Raw genomic sequence first — 19,248 nt, forward strand, 5'->3', positions numbered from 1 at the left:
ACATAGCTTCATCATGAAGCTTCATCATAGAGGATGTTTTACTGGAATCCTTCTTGGAACTCTTGAGGCCCATAAAATCCTTGAGTCAAGATAAAGGGTGACATATGGATATTTCACTTAGGGCAGCCTTCCCCAGTCAGGTGCCATTCAAATGTTGTTGGACTGCATCTCTCACCATCCCTTAAAATTGGTTGTGCTAGGTAGAAATGTTGCAAGTTGTAGTAGTCTAAAACATTTGGAGGCAGCAAGTTTGGGAAAGCTCATTTAGGGTGAGCTTTTTCAGTTACAGCTTATTATCTAGAGTTTGTTTTGCCCTGGGATAAAAATGACTTCAAAGGAAATGAGTTTGGCAAATTATAGTATAAAAAGAAATTATCTATATATTGTCTAGCAGCTAAGAAAACCTTCTACAGACTATAACAGGAATGAGGAACCCACAGCCCTGCAGATGTTCTCGGACTGCAACTCCCATTGGCTCAGCTAACCCAACCAATGGTCAGGGATTATGGGAGTTGTATCCCAACATCTGAAGGAGCTGGTCTTGCAGTGCCATGCTATTTTCCTTTAAGACTGCATGTGTAAACACACTTGCTAAGACCTAAGAATCATAGAAGTTGCACCGAGTTCAAAGAAACCATGCTATAAATGTGCCTAGACAGAATACACCTTAACTAGTAACTAATCACTTCTTCTCACAGCTAATCTAACTACAGTTTCCAGAATTTCTTCAACTGAGGAGAATTCGAAAAATTACAATACAGTTACAATATTGCTACTATTTCCTACTTCACTGTGGTGGCACCTACGCTCTGGGGTGCCATTATTCAGAAGAATCAACAGTAGCATGCTTCCAAAACATTACTGTAAACACGCCTCTATATCCAGATGTTTGCTGATCACCAGCACTAGATTCTACCATCAGCTATTTCTTGATCTTCTGATATTTGCTCTTTTCTGAAATGTTTTTGAACTATGTTTTATGTTTGATATTTATTTTTCGTAATAGCAAAGCGGATTAAAAATATTTGAAAATAAGTAAAAACTCATGAAATTTTCAAATTTAATAGCTCTCAGTAGTTACATCAAGGACTTTAAATTTAATTGTGTACAGTACAGATTCTTCCAAGATGCTTAAAAAAAACCTGGGGGCAGGGAGAAGGAATACAGATGAGAAATATGGAGTGTAGATCAGCTATGTTCCTGGAACTAAGCTGTCCATCATAAAGCTCCGCATCCAAAATAGAAGCCAGCATCTTCATGCTTTCTGGTAGACGCGAGTACATTTGGCACTATTCATGACACATTCCTGCAAAACAAAGAACGTTCATTCATCAGTCTCTCTCTCCAGATCACTAGGGAATAGAGCAATGTAGATAGACACTTAGTATGCCTGAATTACGTTGCATTCCAGCTATTGTGTACAATTTTGGCTAGGAAACCAGGGGAAAATTCCACTTACCACAATGAGTTTCCCATCTACTATCTTTCTGGTTATCGTGGTTTCTTTGCCATCCCACTCCTGGTGCTGGGTCAATACATTATTATCATCTAAGGTGATAAGAGTCTGAAAAAGAATACAGAAATCTGGTACTTAGCATCTTAGTGAATTTATTCCAAAACTGCTCTGTCCCAAGAGAGTGCAGTAATAGTTAATGTGCTTCTGATCTTGCATTGGTATGCATAACTAAGGGACAAAATAGATGTGATGTGTTCATGAAAGTAGAATATTTTGAATTAGAACTGCATGAGTAGCTTTTCAAAAGTAAATGAAAGCACAGGGAGGGAAGAGGGAACTCCTGATTGGGAACCAGGTAGGGAGGCGTTAAAGTCTTTCACCTTAGCTATAGTTCTTTCCAATGGGTGCTTGCCCTCTCCCAGTGCCAGCAGGTACAGAATACCAATCCAGATTAGGGTCACAGCAAGGCCTGAAGATTTCCTCTGCCAGAGTCCCAATCTGGAATCAGCCCCCCATGCTGACTTTTTATTATTATTTATAAAAGTCATTAATGCAATTAGCAATTGTGTAAAGGGTGCTATGTCTAGTTATGTCCTAAGGAGCAAACTCATGCAAATGCTACCAGAGAAATACTTGCCCCATTTTGTCTGAGTGATAAGATATTTTGCAGAGGGCATGCAATTACATGGATAGTCTGATTACGTTCAGCATAGGCCTGTGCACCAAAGGGGAAATTATCATGCTCCTGCTTTGCCAGATTTATAACTGGGTGTGGAAAGTGTCTTACCAAAACAAAGGAGACAGAATTCAAATATTATATATACACATGCCAAATTAAGCATGTCCAGGAACCCTAGAGCTCTCCCACTTTATGTATCTTTTTTTTAAACAGTATGTCCACCCGCCAGATCCCCACCCACTCCAAATTCCTCAGCACAAAATCTCCAGAAAGCTGAAGCGCTGCCTTCATCCAACAAACCCCTTCCCCAATGGCTGACAAGTTATTTCCGCCATGAAGGCAAGAACAATAAACAGCTATCAGAAACACAGGCATTTGCACAAATTCTAATTGTGCAGCCAATTAAAAAGCAGTAACTTTTAGACTCTTAGTACGCCAAAGAGTCTGTGGAAGATAAAGAATGAAGTGTGGATTCTCTATGCTGTCATGTACTTTTCTCTGTAAATTTTTGTCTGAAGTTTGATACTGCCAAGAAGGATCAAGACACGCCTAGTTTTGTCCTCCAGACAGAAAATGAAAATGACGCCTGACAGACATGTTAAATGAAATGCTTGCACAACTTCTAACCATTTGAATGGAGCTTCCTAGTTGAAAAAGACTAGTCCATTACCTGGTTTGCACGACACAGTAAGTCAAACTATGGCTTAGCAACACCATGTGAATGTGCTGGCTCCCAGAAAGGAACTCACAGCCACTATGCTCCTTGGGAGTCTCTGTTACTCGTACACTAAACTGTGGTTAGCAAGGAGAAAGCTTAACCATAAGCCTGGGTTCGGACAGCATACTAAGAGAAACTTTGGCTTAGTGAAGTGAGGAAGGAAGAGAAACTGGGAAGGAGCAAAGTGGCTACACAAGGTCCTGTCTGGATGCTGTGTACATTCATGCACTCCCAGTAAGTCAAAGTTTGGCTTACCATGACGTGTGAATGAAGCTGGTGCCTCCTACTCTGCCACCCTTATGAACCCCCAAATTTGACACATTCCTTACTTAACCTAATGAAAAAGACCCCTCAGAGCATCACACTATTTATGCTCTCAGTATCCCATGGGTCTGGGAGAGGAATATTTTTGCCCCCCTTTTCTCTTGCTTTAAATAAGCAGTACAGTGGAACCTCAGTTCCCGAACTCCTGTCATATGTTTCGGTTCTCGAATGCCGAAAACCCGGAAGCAAATACTTCTGTTTTTGAAGGTTTTCCAGAACGCGACATGGCTTCTGCGGAGTGCAATAAGCTCTTGCAATCAATGGAACCCCCCCCCACTTGGTTTTTTAATGTTTTGGAAGCCAAATGGGCTTCTGGAATGGATTTTGTTTGAGAACTGAGGTACCACTGTAACAGAATGGGATGTATGATGATTTGCATATGGTAAAAAGCTTTGTAGGGTGCAACATGCAATTAAGACTGTCTCCTGGAATCCCCTTTCACGTAGCACTTTCACAAAGGGATGTGCAGAACCAGTTTGAGAGACGATACTGTAATTGTAGTATTGCAATTGGAGATTAAGGAAAAGTCCTGGCAAATCACCATTATTCTTATAGGTTATTTGCATTAGATTATACTCCTGTTACTGTAATCTGAGGGGAATTCCCATGCTCCAGAACGTGCAGAAGCAAGATGCTTGTCAGAAATCACACAACGTGACACCTTAACGCATATGGCCATGAAAAGAGCTTCAGGAACCTGTTGTGCCTGTTTGGCGAAGAAGCCTATTGAAGGGATCATCAGCTGGCAAGCATCCAAAAGGGAGAGCTCCTTAGCATTAACCACAGACATGACACTCCCAAGAAAAAGCCACTGAATCATTCAGGCAGGGCTTTTGACCTGACTCTTCTGAGGTGTGCAGATATGAATCAAATCCCACTATTCCATTGCAACACATTCTTTTGCTGCCAGAACTCACAAAATGGGACCATCATTAAGATTGCAGGGATTTTCCAAAATTAAAAAGGAGCTGCACTAAGAACAGTAAAAAGTTACAGGTAGCCATTTGAATCCATTAGGGAACAAATCCAGCTTGCTTTGACATTTTAGTAGGGATTGTACTACTTCAGCTGAGAACTGTGTTGGCTGATTAGCATTGTTTAATAGGGTACCATGCATTTTGGTGTGTAAAAAGCATAGGCATTTTCCATTAAAGGCACCTTTGAGTACTGTTGTGCCTTATTATTATTAGTTAAATTTCTATACTATCCTTCATCCCATAATCACAAACTAGCTTACAACATAAAACACAAAATTCATACCATAACAACAAACAAAACCAATATTCCCCCCCCCCAGCTTGAAAGGCCATAGATTATTTAATTGCTTTTATTTGATATTAACTACTGTTTAGCATGTCATAAAAATACAATTAAGCTGCAGTTAATCTTAGCTATAGGCTAGCTGAAACAATCCATCTTCAAAACATAGTTTATGAAGATGGCTTGGTTCATCCAACTGTAATTAAGATTTGCCACAGTTTAGGGTTTTGTTAAATGTGTTGATCTGGCTTTCACTCTCTTGTTGTCTTTGTGGGGGTTCTTTACCTGCTTGTGGTGTTCAGTTCCATCTACTGGCTGGGATGTCAAGTTATGAACTACCACATCACAGCAGTGCTTTGCTGACTGCAGTGACTTCAAAGGGGCTCAATCCAAAGCGGCTAGTTTTGACCCTGAAAGCCCTCCATGGCTTAGGACTGGCCTACCTGCCTGTGTTGACATGTGCCTTCCTAAAGTTAAGTTCTGCAGCACAGACCTGCCTTTGCCATTTGGCAGTTATCCCTCTTGCCACAGAAAGGCCTTCTCAGTTGTGGCATCCTGACTCTGGAACTGTTTATTTATTCACTGCACTTATATTCCACCTCCAATGAACTCAATGTGGTGCACATAGTTCTCCCCCAAATTTAATCCCCACAAGAGACCTGTGAGGTAGATTAGGCAGTGACTGGCCCAAGGTCACCCAGTGATCCTCTTCATTGCTAAGTGGGAACTCTAGACTTCCAGGTTTAGTCTGACACTCTAGCCACTATGCTGTACATCCCTTCACAGGAAGGCTTGATGCCAGGCTCACCTAGCTTGATGCCATTTTAGGTATCAAACACTTTTTTGATTTTCAAAGGTAAGGTTCCAATCCTGTATCTACTTACCTAGGAGTAAGCCCCAGCGGGGCCTACATCTGGGCAGACATGTACAGGAAACTACTGTTAGTTTGGTTATTATTTTCAAATTTCTGCTTTATGTTTGCAGCTGGATTTTTTTTTGCTTTATCTTGAAACTTTGTAAGCTGCTCTGAGAACAGGTTTGAAGGGCGAGGTACAGAAAAGAAAAAAGGAAGAGAAGGCAAATAACCACAGAAAGCTCACACACTTCCAGCATTCCCCCAAGATGAGTTTGCATCATTAACGGTGGCTAATCTACAACAGAAGCAAAAAATTCCCAAACAGCACTACGGGAACCAAAGGCAATGACTGACAAACCAAACGCAATACCATGCTGATTCATGAGGAAATTTACCTCAGCCGTGATGCAACCGTGCACCACTTGAACCACAGTGATTGGTATCATTCACAGTGTTACAACACGCACTGATGGGAGTAACTTGTTCACCTAACAGAAATCAGAAGAGTTCAGGGAGTTGCATCAGCTTCTTCCTGTAGGGATGTTCACATGCTATATTCAACGCGGGTCCAATATGTGTGGCTAAACACTTGTACAGTTAGTGACCGTGAATGTTCAACAAAGTACAGTATGTGTACCTGTGTACCCAACGGCCGAGCTGTACAAATCAACAAATCAACAAACACACACTCTTTCACACATAAATGTGCACATGTGAAGAGACGGTTTGTACTTGTGAGCAGTGTGAACATGTGACTGTTCAGTACATGCCCTCTCTGGACGATCGCTTCATTTACCTGAGTTTTTCGGCCATCTAGCGTCTCCTCATTGAACTTCTCGCCCAATTTGAAACTGAATTCTGATGTTTTGAACGTGCTTTCTGTTTTCACATGGAATGTGTCTCCATCTTTAGTGATGATAACGTCTGGCTTTGCCATGCTCCCCATCTTCCTCATGGCCACGCCCACACCTGCAGAAAAGGGAAAGGCAAGGGACTTGTCAGATTGATTCAGCCAAGCAGAGTCATTACGCAATAACACACATACACACATGCACACAAAAGATTACCTAACTGTTTAAATTACCCAGTGTAGGGAAGGAGAACTCCAGTGACTCAGGTGAAGTGTTGAAGCATCTCAGGTTAATCAGAAGCTTATTATAACTATTCCACTTTCATTCTGCCTTACAGGAGTAACAGGTCTTTTTGTAAGACTTCAGCATATTACCAAATGACTTCTGCCCCAGATACAAATAACTAAATTATATCGCATTGGCATTTAGAAAGGGAAATCAATGAAATCAGGCAAAAAAGTACCCATTGCTCTACAGAAAAATGAGAAATAAATTGTGTCATGTCACAACTCTCGCCTTGCTCCTCCTCCAGTGCTATCTATCTGAGACTTTCTGGAGAGAAGTAAACAACCACAACAACAACCCAAAACACTATGTGTACAAATACAGTCATTCCTGTAGGCCACTGGGGTGGAAACTGTGACCCTCCAGATGTCACTGGACTTCAGCTTCCATCAGCCCCAGCCAGCATGACCAATGGTTAGGGATGGTGGAGTTGCAGTCTGGAAATATAGAATCACAGAACTGTTGAGTTGGAAAGGACCCAAAGGTTAATCTAGTCCAACCCCCTGCAATGCAACATCTGAAGGAGCCCAGCTTCTCCCGCACTGCTTTAGCCTAACTTCTGAAATCACCAGAAATATAACAACAACAGCAATAACATTTTGCAGGACGTACGATCATTAAGGAGAAGCTTGTATTCTCTTAATGAGTGGATAGCCGAACTGCAGAGCTCACATTTCCATTCTCTGGAGATAGACTTGGACCTCATCTAGATTTTTGTTGTGCAGTTTAAGACTCAATTCATGTTATGTTTCTGAAATGGGGACTAGGCTATACATATATTTTAAAGTGGGATATATATCAGTGTAGTGTCATGGCAATTGTTCCATTACCACAAGTATTTCAGCTCACCACATGAAACAATCCCCCTCTTCTCTTGCCACACACGGTTCTGGGGTTTTTCCTGACTCTCCTGAGCCAAACTGGGAAACCACAAGAGGGGAGTGGACTGCATTGCACTAGTGGAAGTTATTGCATTGAGCTTCTGCTAGCAGGAACCATTAGGTGAATTGAGCCCAGAACAGAGAAATAAAAGGTTTCCTGCACTAGTACTGTAATCCTTAAGCCTTTACTGCAAAGACTATAAAAACTGCTTTACACATGCTTATTCACCACTTGATTGATAACTTCACAGAAAGGTTGCATAGTAACTCGAAGCACAATGCTTTTCAACAGTCAGCAAACCTTCGTGAACCGAGTAAATGGGCAATGAGAAATCAAGAGGTGCAGGAAATCCATGCACACATACTCTCTCTCTCCCAGACACTACTAGTATATTGAAGGGGGAGTCTCTATCTTCTGGGTTGACACTGAAACATTTGGAATACTCTTTAGATTCAATGTAGTGCATAACAGCCCCATGCCAACTAGAACATATAATGGACGAACACCATGATTGTCTCCATTCACTGGGCACAAGAACTTAGTTAACCCCATGTGTGAAATAACGAGTGTGTCAACTGTGGGGCTAGTTCAGGCCTGCCAAATGCAGCTCCACAAGCAAAATGCAACACACCCGTGCTTAACAATTCCCCAAACAAGCCATAGCATGCCCCAATGATACATTTCCCCTATTCTTTCTTGTGCAATTACATTTACATCTTCAAAAAGCAAGGAGCTAGTCCTTAAGGATGCAAAAATAGATATGGGGTGCCATACAGGTTAGGAATGGGATTTATGCACTGTTCATAACTCTTTGCCACTACCTAGATCAGAAGCTGAATTTTTTTTTACATACAATATGTAAATACAAGTAAGTTGTGTTTTATCTGCATCGTTTAAATGGATCACAGGATTCTGCTTGTTCTGCAAAAACTTGGATACTAACACCGAGTTTAGAGCAGAATATACACAGCCCTATTCAAGAGTCATCTGTGGACTTGGATAGCATTTTAGTGAAATTAATCCACAAGGATAGAAAGAAGAAAGGTTCTAACATAACAGCCGGATGTTAATTCAGATATCTGTTATTCTTTCCAGTTTCAGCCTCAGCTGGACCCTTTAAATACACTGTAACTTGGCAGATCTATCAATGCAGCCCCAAACTATTCACCCCTAATTAGGTTAGTGTTCCATTCAATTTGTCTGGTAAAATAATAATACTGAATATGAGATCACTGTGGTACATTTTATCCTCCTGTGCACGGTCACAGGAAGTTTGCTCATCCTGGCATTTTTTCCAGTCCGTGCAGTGAGACAACCAAAGCCAAACATTTAGATTTCACATAAAAGATCAAGGCAGTGCACAACATTAAATATCATAAAAACAATACTATATAATTGCAAGAATGACCAGCTTGTCTAAAAAAAGAAAATCAAATTAAATTTCATTAAGAGCGTCATATTCTGTTATAATGAGCATTCATCCCCACTGTATGGTTTCTTCTTGCACCAGCGATGTCCAAATGCATTGTAATAAGAAGTGTAAGCTGTGTTACAGGAGTTCTGAAGGTTTCTGCCATCTCCCCTCCTTTCTGACTCAGGTGAAATCCCTGGGAAAGTGCCATTCTGCTTATATGAGAGATCTCCCTCTCCTTCCCATCACCCCCAGCCATTCTTCTGTCCCCCCACCCCACTCCAAGTTTTTCATATGTTGTTTTAAGCAGATGGTTTGGTATATGTATACACACACACACACACACGCACACACACTGCAGCTCAGTATCATGTTTGAAACAATATCCATTTGTATTTGTGTGCCTGTTACTAAAGGCAAGCCTGAGAATGCTTCCACAGACCTTGGACAGAGCATTCAGCCTCTCAGGAGCTGAGAAAATGAGACACACAAAAGCTCCTAATCCCAGCTCCCCACAGGAGAGACCGATATGCGCTTCCAGGAAAGGAAAAATTAATTAATTCCTGTTCCCTCTTCATAATCCTCCACTCCTAATCAAGCCAGACACACCACATGTGCACATAGTAGAAAGAAATAGGACTGTGTCTACTCCAGTATGACAGAATACGAGAAAGGCATGACCATTCAAAAAACCCAAAGAATTGCAGTGCACAAAATGTGCATCCCGCAAACACTGTTTCCCTTACACAAATCATAGAGAAGAACTTTTAAGTAAATCACTTAATCCAAAGCAGCCATTTTAAAGACAATGACACTATTTAAGCAGTGCTTTTTGGGGTGTTTTTTTTTAAAAAGCTTCAGGCTGCAATGCTACATTTATTTTATTACAGATGCACAAAGTCACTGCATCCAGGAAGGCTACGTCCATGTAAATAGCTAGATTGCAGTGGGCAAATTGGATGCAAAAATAAAAAATGCACACACTACTAGCACTACTGTTCTTGTGATAGGGTTTGCCCAACTCATTTATGGATTGGCTTACTTTTCAGTCCTACTATCTGCCCTCCCGCCCCATTTCTTTTCCCCCAAGTTCTGCCCAATGAAAGGAGGGAATCTCTAGTTCTGCTTCTCTGTTGTCATAAAATATCATCATTTTAAACGGAATCCCCTTAAATTCTTACTCCACTCCCCCCCCCCCGCCCGTTCTCCCCATCCATTCCCTGCTCCTTACCCAACTGCTTCATATACTCCTCAAAGCCGTCGCTGGAGACCAAGCGCCACCTGCCCAAGAAAGCCTCTGGGTTCGCCATTGCGCTGCGTTTGGATGGAGCTGTCCCGGCTGACGACCAAGAGAGAGAGGCTTTGGGAAGAGCAGCTGCAGGGGGGGGGAGGCCGGGGACGTCTTTATATAGATGTCCTGAGCATGTGCTGCCGCCAGGGGACCAATCGGGAGGGCTGACGTCACGGGTGCCGGCTCCCAACCGCGAGGACGCTGCCGGCGATGCGCTCCAGCTCCTCGCCGAATGATTGGGCTGCGCGGCCCAAGGGCGCGAGGCGGAGGGTCCAGTGCTTCAGCCCTCGCGCTGCGGGGCAAGGCCCTCGCGGCGGGAAAGCCGGGACGCCAGACGCCTCTACCTGCGTTTCTCTCACCCTCGTCTCGCAGCACAGCGCGGTGCCCGGATGGCGCGCGCCAGAAGCAGGAACCCCCGCGCGCCAAGGCTGCTTGCAAATAGGCAGCAAAGCGCCCTGAAGGAGTCGCGACCCCCAAAGCCACAGTGGGGTGACGCCTCTCCTTAGGAGGGTCCCCTCAGGTGGAGGAGCATTGTGCGCAAGGGGGCGGGCGTGGAGCGCCTTTCCAGGTCTGGGCAACTGCAGGGGGGCCGGGGCACGTGTCCGCGGGGGCGGGCAGGGCGAGTCTCCTCAGCCCAGCAACTCCCTCAGGACCGCGTTGAACGCCCACGCCGCTGTTGCCTCAACTCCTTCCTCGTTTTGTTCCTTCACTCTTTCATTTGCACCCCACTTGTCCTCCAAGAAGCTGAAGCTGAACTTTAGGGTTCCCCGTCTCCTCGTTTTGGCCTTGCAACAACCCTGTAAAGTAGGTCAGGCTGAGAGAGGGCCCAAGGCTACTCAGGTAAGCTGCTGTGGAGATTTGAACCCTGGGCTCCCCTCCCAGGTTCCCCCGTCCAGCATTCTAACCACTACACCACCCTGAGAATGTGACATTTTTAATTGGTCCTGATAGTGCCGCCCCAGGGACACTGATGGCACTGTGGTCTAAACCACTGAGCCTCTTGGGTTTGCCGATTGGAAGGTCAGTGGTTCGAATCCCCACGACGGAGTGAGCTCCCGTTGCACTGTGCCAGCTCCTGCCAGTCCAGCAGTTCGAAAGCACGCCAGTGCAAGCAGATAAATAGGTACTGCTGTGGCGGGAAGGTAAACGGCATTTCCGTGCGCTCTGGTTTCCATCACGGTGTTCCGTTGCACCAGAAGTGGTTTAGTCATGCTAGCCACTTGACACGAAAAGCTGTCTTTGGACAAACACAGGCTTTCTCGCTCTGAGAGTTAGATGAGCACCACAACCTCATAGTTGCCTTTGACTAGACTTAACTGTCCAGGGGTCCTTTACCTTTACTGCTGCCCTACTGCAACCTTTGGGAGTTTGTCTCATGATTACCAATGCAGCCACCTATTATTCTTATGTGTTTCTGAGTAATGAGCCTTCCAATGACTATCCAGGGACATTCTTTTTAGTTTGTCCCATCACTGGATTAAAGAAAAGATGGAGACCTTTTTTTTCTCAGCAGAGAGAAGGATGTGCTTTCCCCTCACGTCTTGTAATGGATATATGGAACCCATTGCTGCAAGATGTTGCCATAGTCACCACTTTAAATGTGTTGGAAATGGAACTAGGCCTGCCAGGTGTGGGGGAAACAGGAAAGGCATTGCCTTCGGGTCTTCCTGTGGACTCCGCAGACCATCTTACTGGCCATTGTCTGAGGCAGGATACTAGGCTAGATGGACCTTGGTCTGCATTCACATGACGGTTCGTTTCTCTGAGGTTTCCCAAACTGTTAATTTCCGCATTTTATTTGAGCTTTTACACAGCGTAAAAGCCACTTCCAGACTTTTTACTGGAATAGATGGCATGATAGATTTCCATGCTCTTTGTTAATTAAAAATAAATAAATCAGTTTGCAGCTCTCTTAACATGGAAAATCGTGGTAGTAAAGTGATGAAATTTGGGGCTGTATACCGACATACAGTTATTTTGCACAGTTTTCATGGGGGAACAAAAGCACGGGTGGGGAAGTAGTGCTGTGTCACACCACACTTCCTGATAGGAATGAAATTTAGCATGGCATGCATTGCTCAAAAAGCCACCATTCCAATAACACAGCAGGCACTGCAGTGAGAAAGGAATGTTGGAAAATGTGACACGAGTCCTATCTTTATCAGGAATAACTAACACAATATTCCCCACATCTGAATGCTCCCTTATCCAGCAGGGCTCTTTCTGTGTACTGATTATGCAATATTCTCAGCCTATAGCCATCTGCATGGTATTTGTTCACTGTAAACACTCTTTACTGTACTTCCCCCATCCAACGTTAGTTCTTCTGTTTACTAGGGGAGTATCCCTATCAGGGTGTTTTAGCAGTCTTAAGTCAGAAGCGCACAAGTACTTAACATGGGGAAGTGGAAGAGTATGAATGCAGCTGAGTGGGCTACCCTCTATCCTGCTCTAAGGACCCACCGTGATGAATGATACCAAATAACAACACAGAGACCAAATAAGCAACTTTCAGTTCACCTTTAAAACATGCTAAAAGAGCATGAGCGTGAGGAGTGTTGATCTTGCACAAATGTGCAGAGCTGACAGCACACAGCTCATGTGACCTCTCACATGGGCTGCTGCTCAAGATGGCTAGTGTCTTATCAGAATAAACTCCCCAAACCATCTCTAGGCCCATCACTGATTTCCTATAAAATGGGAAGCAGCCCCATGAATTTTCATACAGGAAATTGAATAACTACCATGTGATGGAGAAATACAGTGAAAGAAATGTCTGGGATTCTGACAAACATCCCACATGGGCAAAGGAACAGGATCTTGCAGCTGCCACCAACCAGCTGATCGGTGGTGCCTGCCAATCCTGCTTTCAGCAGGGACCCATGTTTTTACCTGCCATGCAGGTAGTCATGGCTTGGAGACCACAAAGGGAGGGGGGGTTATTGGTTTGTTTTGTTCTTGCTCTCGTTTTTAATTATGTATTATTATTTTTATCTTGTATTTTTAATGCTGTGAACTGCATTGAGATCTTTGAATGAAGGGTGGAATAAAAATAAAATAATAAAATAAAATAAAATAAAATAAACGGCCTCATGGGCTGGGCCTATTGAGGCTTGTGAACTAGAGGTTTTCCACTGCTGGTTGGGGTACTCCAGCAATGCATAGAGGCAGCAGCCCTGTTCAATTCCTGCTCCTGAACAACAAGCTTAATCCAATAGTCACTGTTTGTTGTGGCAGTGAATCCCATTATGAGTTGTGTGTGGTACTTTGTATAAATCAAGGCCACATTCACACGATACATTTAAAGCACTATGATAAAGTCATTTAAAGTCATTGCTCCTCCTCCCCCCCCCACCAAATTCTTGAAGTTGTAGCTTGTTAAAGGTCCTGAAAGTTCTAAGGAGAGTTTTCTGTGAAGAGGGGTTGATTGTTAAGCTCTGTGAGGAGAATAGGGGTCTCCTAACAATTCTCACCACTCTTAACAAACTACAGCTCCCAGAGTCCTTTGGGGGGAAAGTCGTATTATAGGGCTTTAAATGTATGGTGTGAATGTGGCCATAGTCTGCTGCTGCCAGCTCCTGTGCAATTATGAATCCAGATCGGATTGTTTTGCTGAAACTGTATGTTTTTATAAGCACCTCTGCCTTGCTCCACCATTGCTGAAGTAAAGTAACAGGCATGTGGTTCCTTCTAATTGTTCCAAAGGGAGTAGAGATTAAAAATGTAAAAGGAAGAAGTACTATTGTTGCTTTGAGAAAATTCCACAGAGTTCTAGAGATTTGTGGTTGGATCCTGTGCCTGCTGCACTTGTGCTGTGCTTTCCCTGTAATTTCTGGGTCACTCCTACCAACAAGGTGAACATAAACTTTCTGGTATTTTATGTTAATTTACAAAACACTACAAAGTGCAATAAACTCCAGATTAGGGATCACCCTTGCTTTTCTCTTGAACTGCTATTGTCACCTACAGTTCCACCTGTAGTCACAGAAAGTAGTTTGCTAATGTGATAAAAGGCAACTGAAAATGTTTTCTTTAAAGACGCTAAAAGGGGAGAGGGGGAATTGCACTGTTCAAAGCTACAATAAACTTGCATCAGAGCTTTGTTCCTTGCCCTGCCCTAATGACTCAATGGAAATTAGTCAGGCTTCTTCAGAATCTTCTGGATGTGCAATCATCTTCACTTGACTGGACCAAGGCAGCTATTCAGAAAGAAAAGGCCTTGGCTATATGTGGCAACCATTCATCTCACAGATTGCGTCACTCCTTTACAGCCACACTGTGTTTCAACTGGCAGAAATGGCAAAAATATTAGAAACAAGGTATTCTTGCAACAGCTACTTTTGATTCACTGTAAATGTAATCAGCAGCCCAGTGAGGAAAACGGACAGAGCTAGGTATTGTTAGCTTGGAGAAGAAAATGTTGTGGATGGACATGGTAAAAAGGTAAAGGGGTCTAATGGACCCCTGACCACTAGATCCAGTCGTGACCGACTCTGGGGTTGCAGCGCTCATCTCACTTTATTGGCTGAGGGAGCCGGCGTACAGCTTCCAGGTCATGTGGCCAGCATGACTAAGCCGCTTCTGGTGAAACTAGAGCAGTGCACGGAAATGCCGTTTACCTTCCCGCCAGAGCGGTACCTATTTATCTACTTGCACTTTGACGTGCTTTCGAACTGCTAGGTTGGCAGGAACAGGGACTGAGCAACGGGAGCTCACCCCGTCACGGGGATTCAAACCGCTGACCTTCTGATCGGCAAGTCCTAGGCTCTGTGGTTTAACCCACAGCACCACCCGCGTCCCGGATGGACATGGTAGTGATCTTCAAATGTCTGAATGTCATATGGAAGATGGAAGGCCAGATCTCCATTGCTCCAGGGCAGGATAAGAACCAATGGCTGGAAATTGCAAGGAAGCATATTTCAAATAAGCACTAGGATAAACTTCCTAATGATCCACAGCACGGAATTGCCTTCTTCATAACTGCTATACTCTGAACTGACATTTCCTTTGAGCAGTCCACCACAACTTCCAAGACTTCTTTCTTTTCTAGGAAATCACCACCATTGCTAGCCACACTAATCAGTATATGTGAAGTTCATGGGTTTTGTCTCTATGTACTTTCCGTCACACTGTAGTTTACCCCTCACAGAGCTACAATTCTCAGCACCTACATAAATTAAACTTCCCAGGATTCTCTGGGAGAAAGCTATGTGCTTTGAATGTATGGTGTGTGTGCAGACCTCATTTGGGCAAGGCTTTGATGTTTTTAAAGGAAACTCCTTGCCTTTTATAGCTTCCATGACTCTTCTCGTTAACTACTATAGTATCACTTTGGTACCTTTCCTGAGCTGTGATATTATAGCCAAACCTTTATTAATCTGTTTTCAAACAAACGAACCCGACACTCCAAACTTCTTTGAGAGATTTCAGCCTGTTGACTCCTATTTTCATCTCCTTGTATTATTGAGAAGTTTCCTTTTTTGAAATCAGTATTACAGTGGTACCTCGGGTTAAATACTTAATTCGTTCCGGAGGTCCATACTTAACCTGAAACTGTTCTTAACCTGAAGCACCACTTTAGCTAATGGGGCCTCCTGCCGCCGCCACGCCGCCGGATCACGATTTCTGTTCTCATCCTGAAGCAAAGTTCTTAACCTGAAGCACTATTTCTGGGTTAGCGGAGTCTGTAACCTGAGGTACCACTGTATTGCACTTTCTTGGAAAAAAATCCTCTTGTGTGTACATTGAATTCAATAGCACTGTGATCATTCTTGTTTGGTTCAACAACCCTCATATCTTTATCCAGGGCCAGGGAACTATTCAGGATTAATTCTCCTCTAGGCACTTCCATGACCCAATTATTCTAAGGCAATTACGATACTGAGAACAACATGTTTTGTTTGCTATGACCCACATATTTATTTGCCCACATATTTATTTGCCCAAGTGGTATAAGCAATTGACACTGTCCATCATTACTACACTTTCCCCTAGGGCTGCCTCCCTGATTCCTTGATCTCAAGAGCACCTCCCTTTTATTCTGGTGGGAGGAATAATATGCAGCAGCATCTCATATGGTGACAGCAGGGCACCATCCCTCAGACAGCTGCTGATAGTCCACCACTGCTAACCGCCCTGGACCCCTTTTCTGGTACTCCAGTAAATATAATCAACCATTAGTGCAGTTATCCACAGTGCCTCAGAGCAAGGCTACAGCACTCTGGTAAATTGCACTGATGAATCTTATTAACTGCACCCTTCCGTTGTCTTGAGGGTTCTGTGTGGGTTGCTGGTGTCCTTCAGGCTTTTGGTTCAGGAACATACTACTCTTTACAAAGTGCACACAATGCCTGTCACATGACAAGAGGGACTACAAGTCACACTAACTTCCCTTTTTGATGCTTTGTTCTGTGAAATAGCTCCTAGCAGAGTGCTAATATTAGTCCATTGACTTCAAAATCAAGAGGCATATTTAGACTGCAAAATATAAGACATGACTGTGCTAGGCCGTCTTGCTGTAAAATCACTCGGGGTTTACCTATTGCAACAAAACCTTCTCTTCAAGATAAAATGTACATTATAAAGGTTGGTTAACATAATCCCAAGGGCATTCGGCTCTATCAAAATGTGTTTTATCCTTAGCACAGTGCTCACAGTTGTCCTGATCTGCTGCCAGTCGCACAATATCTTGTCATATTAAGGGGGTGTACATCCACTGCTGCACCAGAAAACAGGTCTGCACAGCTCTCAATTGGACTGAGAACTGAGCATGCATGCAGTGCCAAACAAAGTGATCAGCAATGCTAGAGTTAAATTGTGGCAACCAAAAACCGTTCAGAACAAAACAAACAAAGCAAAGTGCATTGATGAAAACAAATGAACCTGTTTTATTTAAGACCTTTTAAAAAATGTCTCCCTTCATTAAAACTTCCAGGGTGCTTTACAGACAGTGTAATTCAATTTACATAGAAGTCAGTGCATTAAAACCATAAAACATGCAGTATCCACAGCAGCTAAAAGCTTGGTATTGACATCCAGCAAATACTGCTGGATTGCAGCCCCAGGAAACATGACTAATGGTCAGGAATGATGGGATTTATAGTCTAAAACATCTGGAAGGCACCAGATTAGGAAAGGCTGGTCTAATTACAATGCTGGAGTTGGAGCACAGAAATTATGCACTCTTACCATCATTATAACAGGGTGGTTATTCCATTATGTTAAGTACAAATTTAAGCAGAGGGCTTATCCACACCTCTGTTTGCTCTGTCACTTTCTCCCCGGCGGAACCTGTGGTTTAGCACTAAATTGACACAAATGGCAATTGGGTTTTCTGTGCATTGTTCCAATTTAGTGCTAAATTGGGGCAAAGTGGTGGGGCAAAGGTAAAACCATTCGGACCCATGCTTTCTAGACACGGGACAAGAAGAAGTGTGGATGAACCCTAAATCTGAACCAGTACAACAGTCATGGTTTCTGCCCTAGGAACCTGTAAATTATTTCAGGAAAAGGGATGCACATGAAGTACAATAAAAATCAAATTAAACAAAAATCCCAGGCCTTTCACTACAATTCCAAGGTTTCCTTTAGAGAAGCCACAATGGTTAATATGATAGACATTTGAAGTGTAGACACTGCACTTGAATCCATTTGTAGAAATGGCAATCAATTAAATACCTGTCTGCTATGTGTGTTAACATGCCTCTGAAACCACTAGGAGCTCTCATCAGGAAAGCTGGAATGAAGTGTCACCTATGTGTAAATTGTACCCCCCCCCCATTCTATCTTAATTGGGAGAGCACAATTCATGTGCTGGACCAGTGCTTAGAAGTGGTGAAAGGCTGGTTGTTGACCAGGAAATTGAATCTTTATCCTTTGAGGACAGAGGTATAATGTGCTCTGAGTTCTCAAATCTAGAAGTTACAGAGACAGACTGTTCTCAGTGGGAGTGAACACCCCTGGAAACAACAGGTCGGTAGCTTGGACGTGTTCCTGGATGTACCATATTGTTGAAAAAAGCTGCATGGACCCCAGCCGGCCAGATGTCGGGTGAAATTGCCACAGCTCTCATATTGTGAGTTGAGACATTTTTACCCCAGCGCCTCATTGGCTGTGGCCAATACAGCTGGGGGGCAAGCAGAAAGGCTCCTGCCCAGGGCCTTGCAGAGCCAGGCACAGGCCCGGGCCAGGTAGATAATGTGCCCCCCCTTTTTTTACCCTGGGGATAACTGAAGTCTTATAAGTAAGTATATAAATAATTTTCACAAAAGTTATGCTGACAAATAATTTTATTTCAAGGCTTGAACCTTAAAAGGTAAAAGGTAAAGGTACCCCTGCCCGTACAGGCCAGTCTTGACAGACTCTGGGGTTGTGCGCCCATCTCACTTAAGAGGCCAGGGGCCAGCGCTGTCCGGAGACACTTCCGGGTCACGTGGCCAGCGTGACATCGCTGCTCTGGCGAGCCAGAGCCGCACACGGAAACGCTGTTTACCTTCCCGCTGGTAAGCGGTCCCTATTTATCTACTTGCACCCGGAGGTGCTTTCGAACTGCTAGGTTGGCAGGCGCTGGGACCGAGCAGCGGGAGCGCACCCCGCCGCAGGGATTCGAACCGCCGACCTTTCAATCGGCAAGTCCTAGGCGCTGAGGCTTTAACCCACAGCGCCACCTGCTTGAACCTTATCTGCATATAAAGACAAAATGGAAAATATAGATATACAATAGTGCTTTAAAAAAAAAAATACATAGGGAATGCATGCTGACCGAGGCCCCCTTTGGAATCGGAGGCCCAGGCCAAGTGGCCCATATGCCTGTCTGGGCCTGCTCCTGCCCCCAGTTGAGCGAGCCCCAAGGCCCCTTGGCCAGGCGCCGCTGGCCAGCAAATCCAGCCCTGAGTCCTCTGCCACTCGCACGCAGGAGACATGGGGCTCCCTGGCCTGGCTCTGCTTGTCAAGATTGGTGATGGTTTCACCAGCGATACACTGCTGAGTGAAGCTGTCATCACGGTCTGCCCCCACATATCTGGATATATCACCCAGGCCTACATCATAGACTTGTAGAGTTGGAAGGGACCCCAAGGCTCATCTAGTCCGACCCCCTACAAATGCAGCAATCTCTTAAGATATTAGCCAAGAAGCTTCTTCCTCAACCCATTGCTTGCAAACATGGCCTCCTGCTCCTGGGGGAGTATGGGGAGAGGGCAATACCTATCCATCTTGCCATGGCAGGTTACCCCCA

The 19,248-nt window shown here is 44.0% G+C and overlaps 1 protein-coding gene and 1 long non-coding RNA gene across 2 annotated transcripts in view; one reads left to right on the forward strand and one right to left on the reverse strand.

Annotated features, from left to right (window-relative positions):
• Positions 1-1,046: 1,046 nt before the first annotated feature.
• On the reverse strand, positions 1,047-10,114 carry LOC309374706 (fatty acid-binding protein 5-like). Its single transcript, XM_081919911.1, has 4 exons — positions 9,954-10,114; positions 6,090-6,262; positions 1,460-1,564; positions 1,047-1,306 (listed from the first exon to the last, which is right to left on the reverse strand). The coding sequence occupies exons 1-4, from the start codon at positions 10,030-10,032 to the stop codon at positions 1,256-1,258; spliced, it is 408 nt and encodes a 135-aa protein (XP_081776037.1). The 5' UTR covers positions 10,033-10,114; the 3' UTR covers positions 1,047-1,255.
• Positions 10,115-12,539: 2,425 nt separating this feature from the next.
• The window catches only part of LOC309374744, a 39,217-nt gene continuing 32,508 nt past the window's right edge, over positions 12,540-19,248 (forward strand). Inside the window, exon 1 of the long non-coding RNA XR_014170707.1 lies at positions 12,540-12,916. This is a non-coding gene — a long non-coding RNA (uncharacterized lncRNA). The remainder of the gene's footprint in view (positions 12,917-19,248) is intronic.

Source organism: Podarcis melisellensis (assembly GCF_964234715.1).
Source record: "Podarcis melisellensis genome assembly, chromosome: 7".
Classification (NCBI taxonomy): domain Eukaryota; kingdom Metazoa; phylum Chordata; class Lepidosauria; order Squamata; family Lacertidae; genus Podarcis; species Podarcis melisellensis.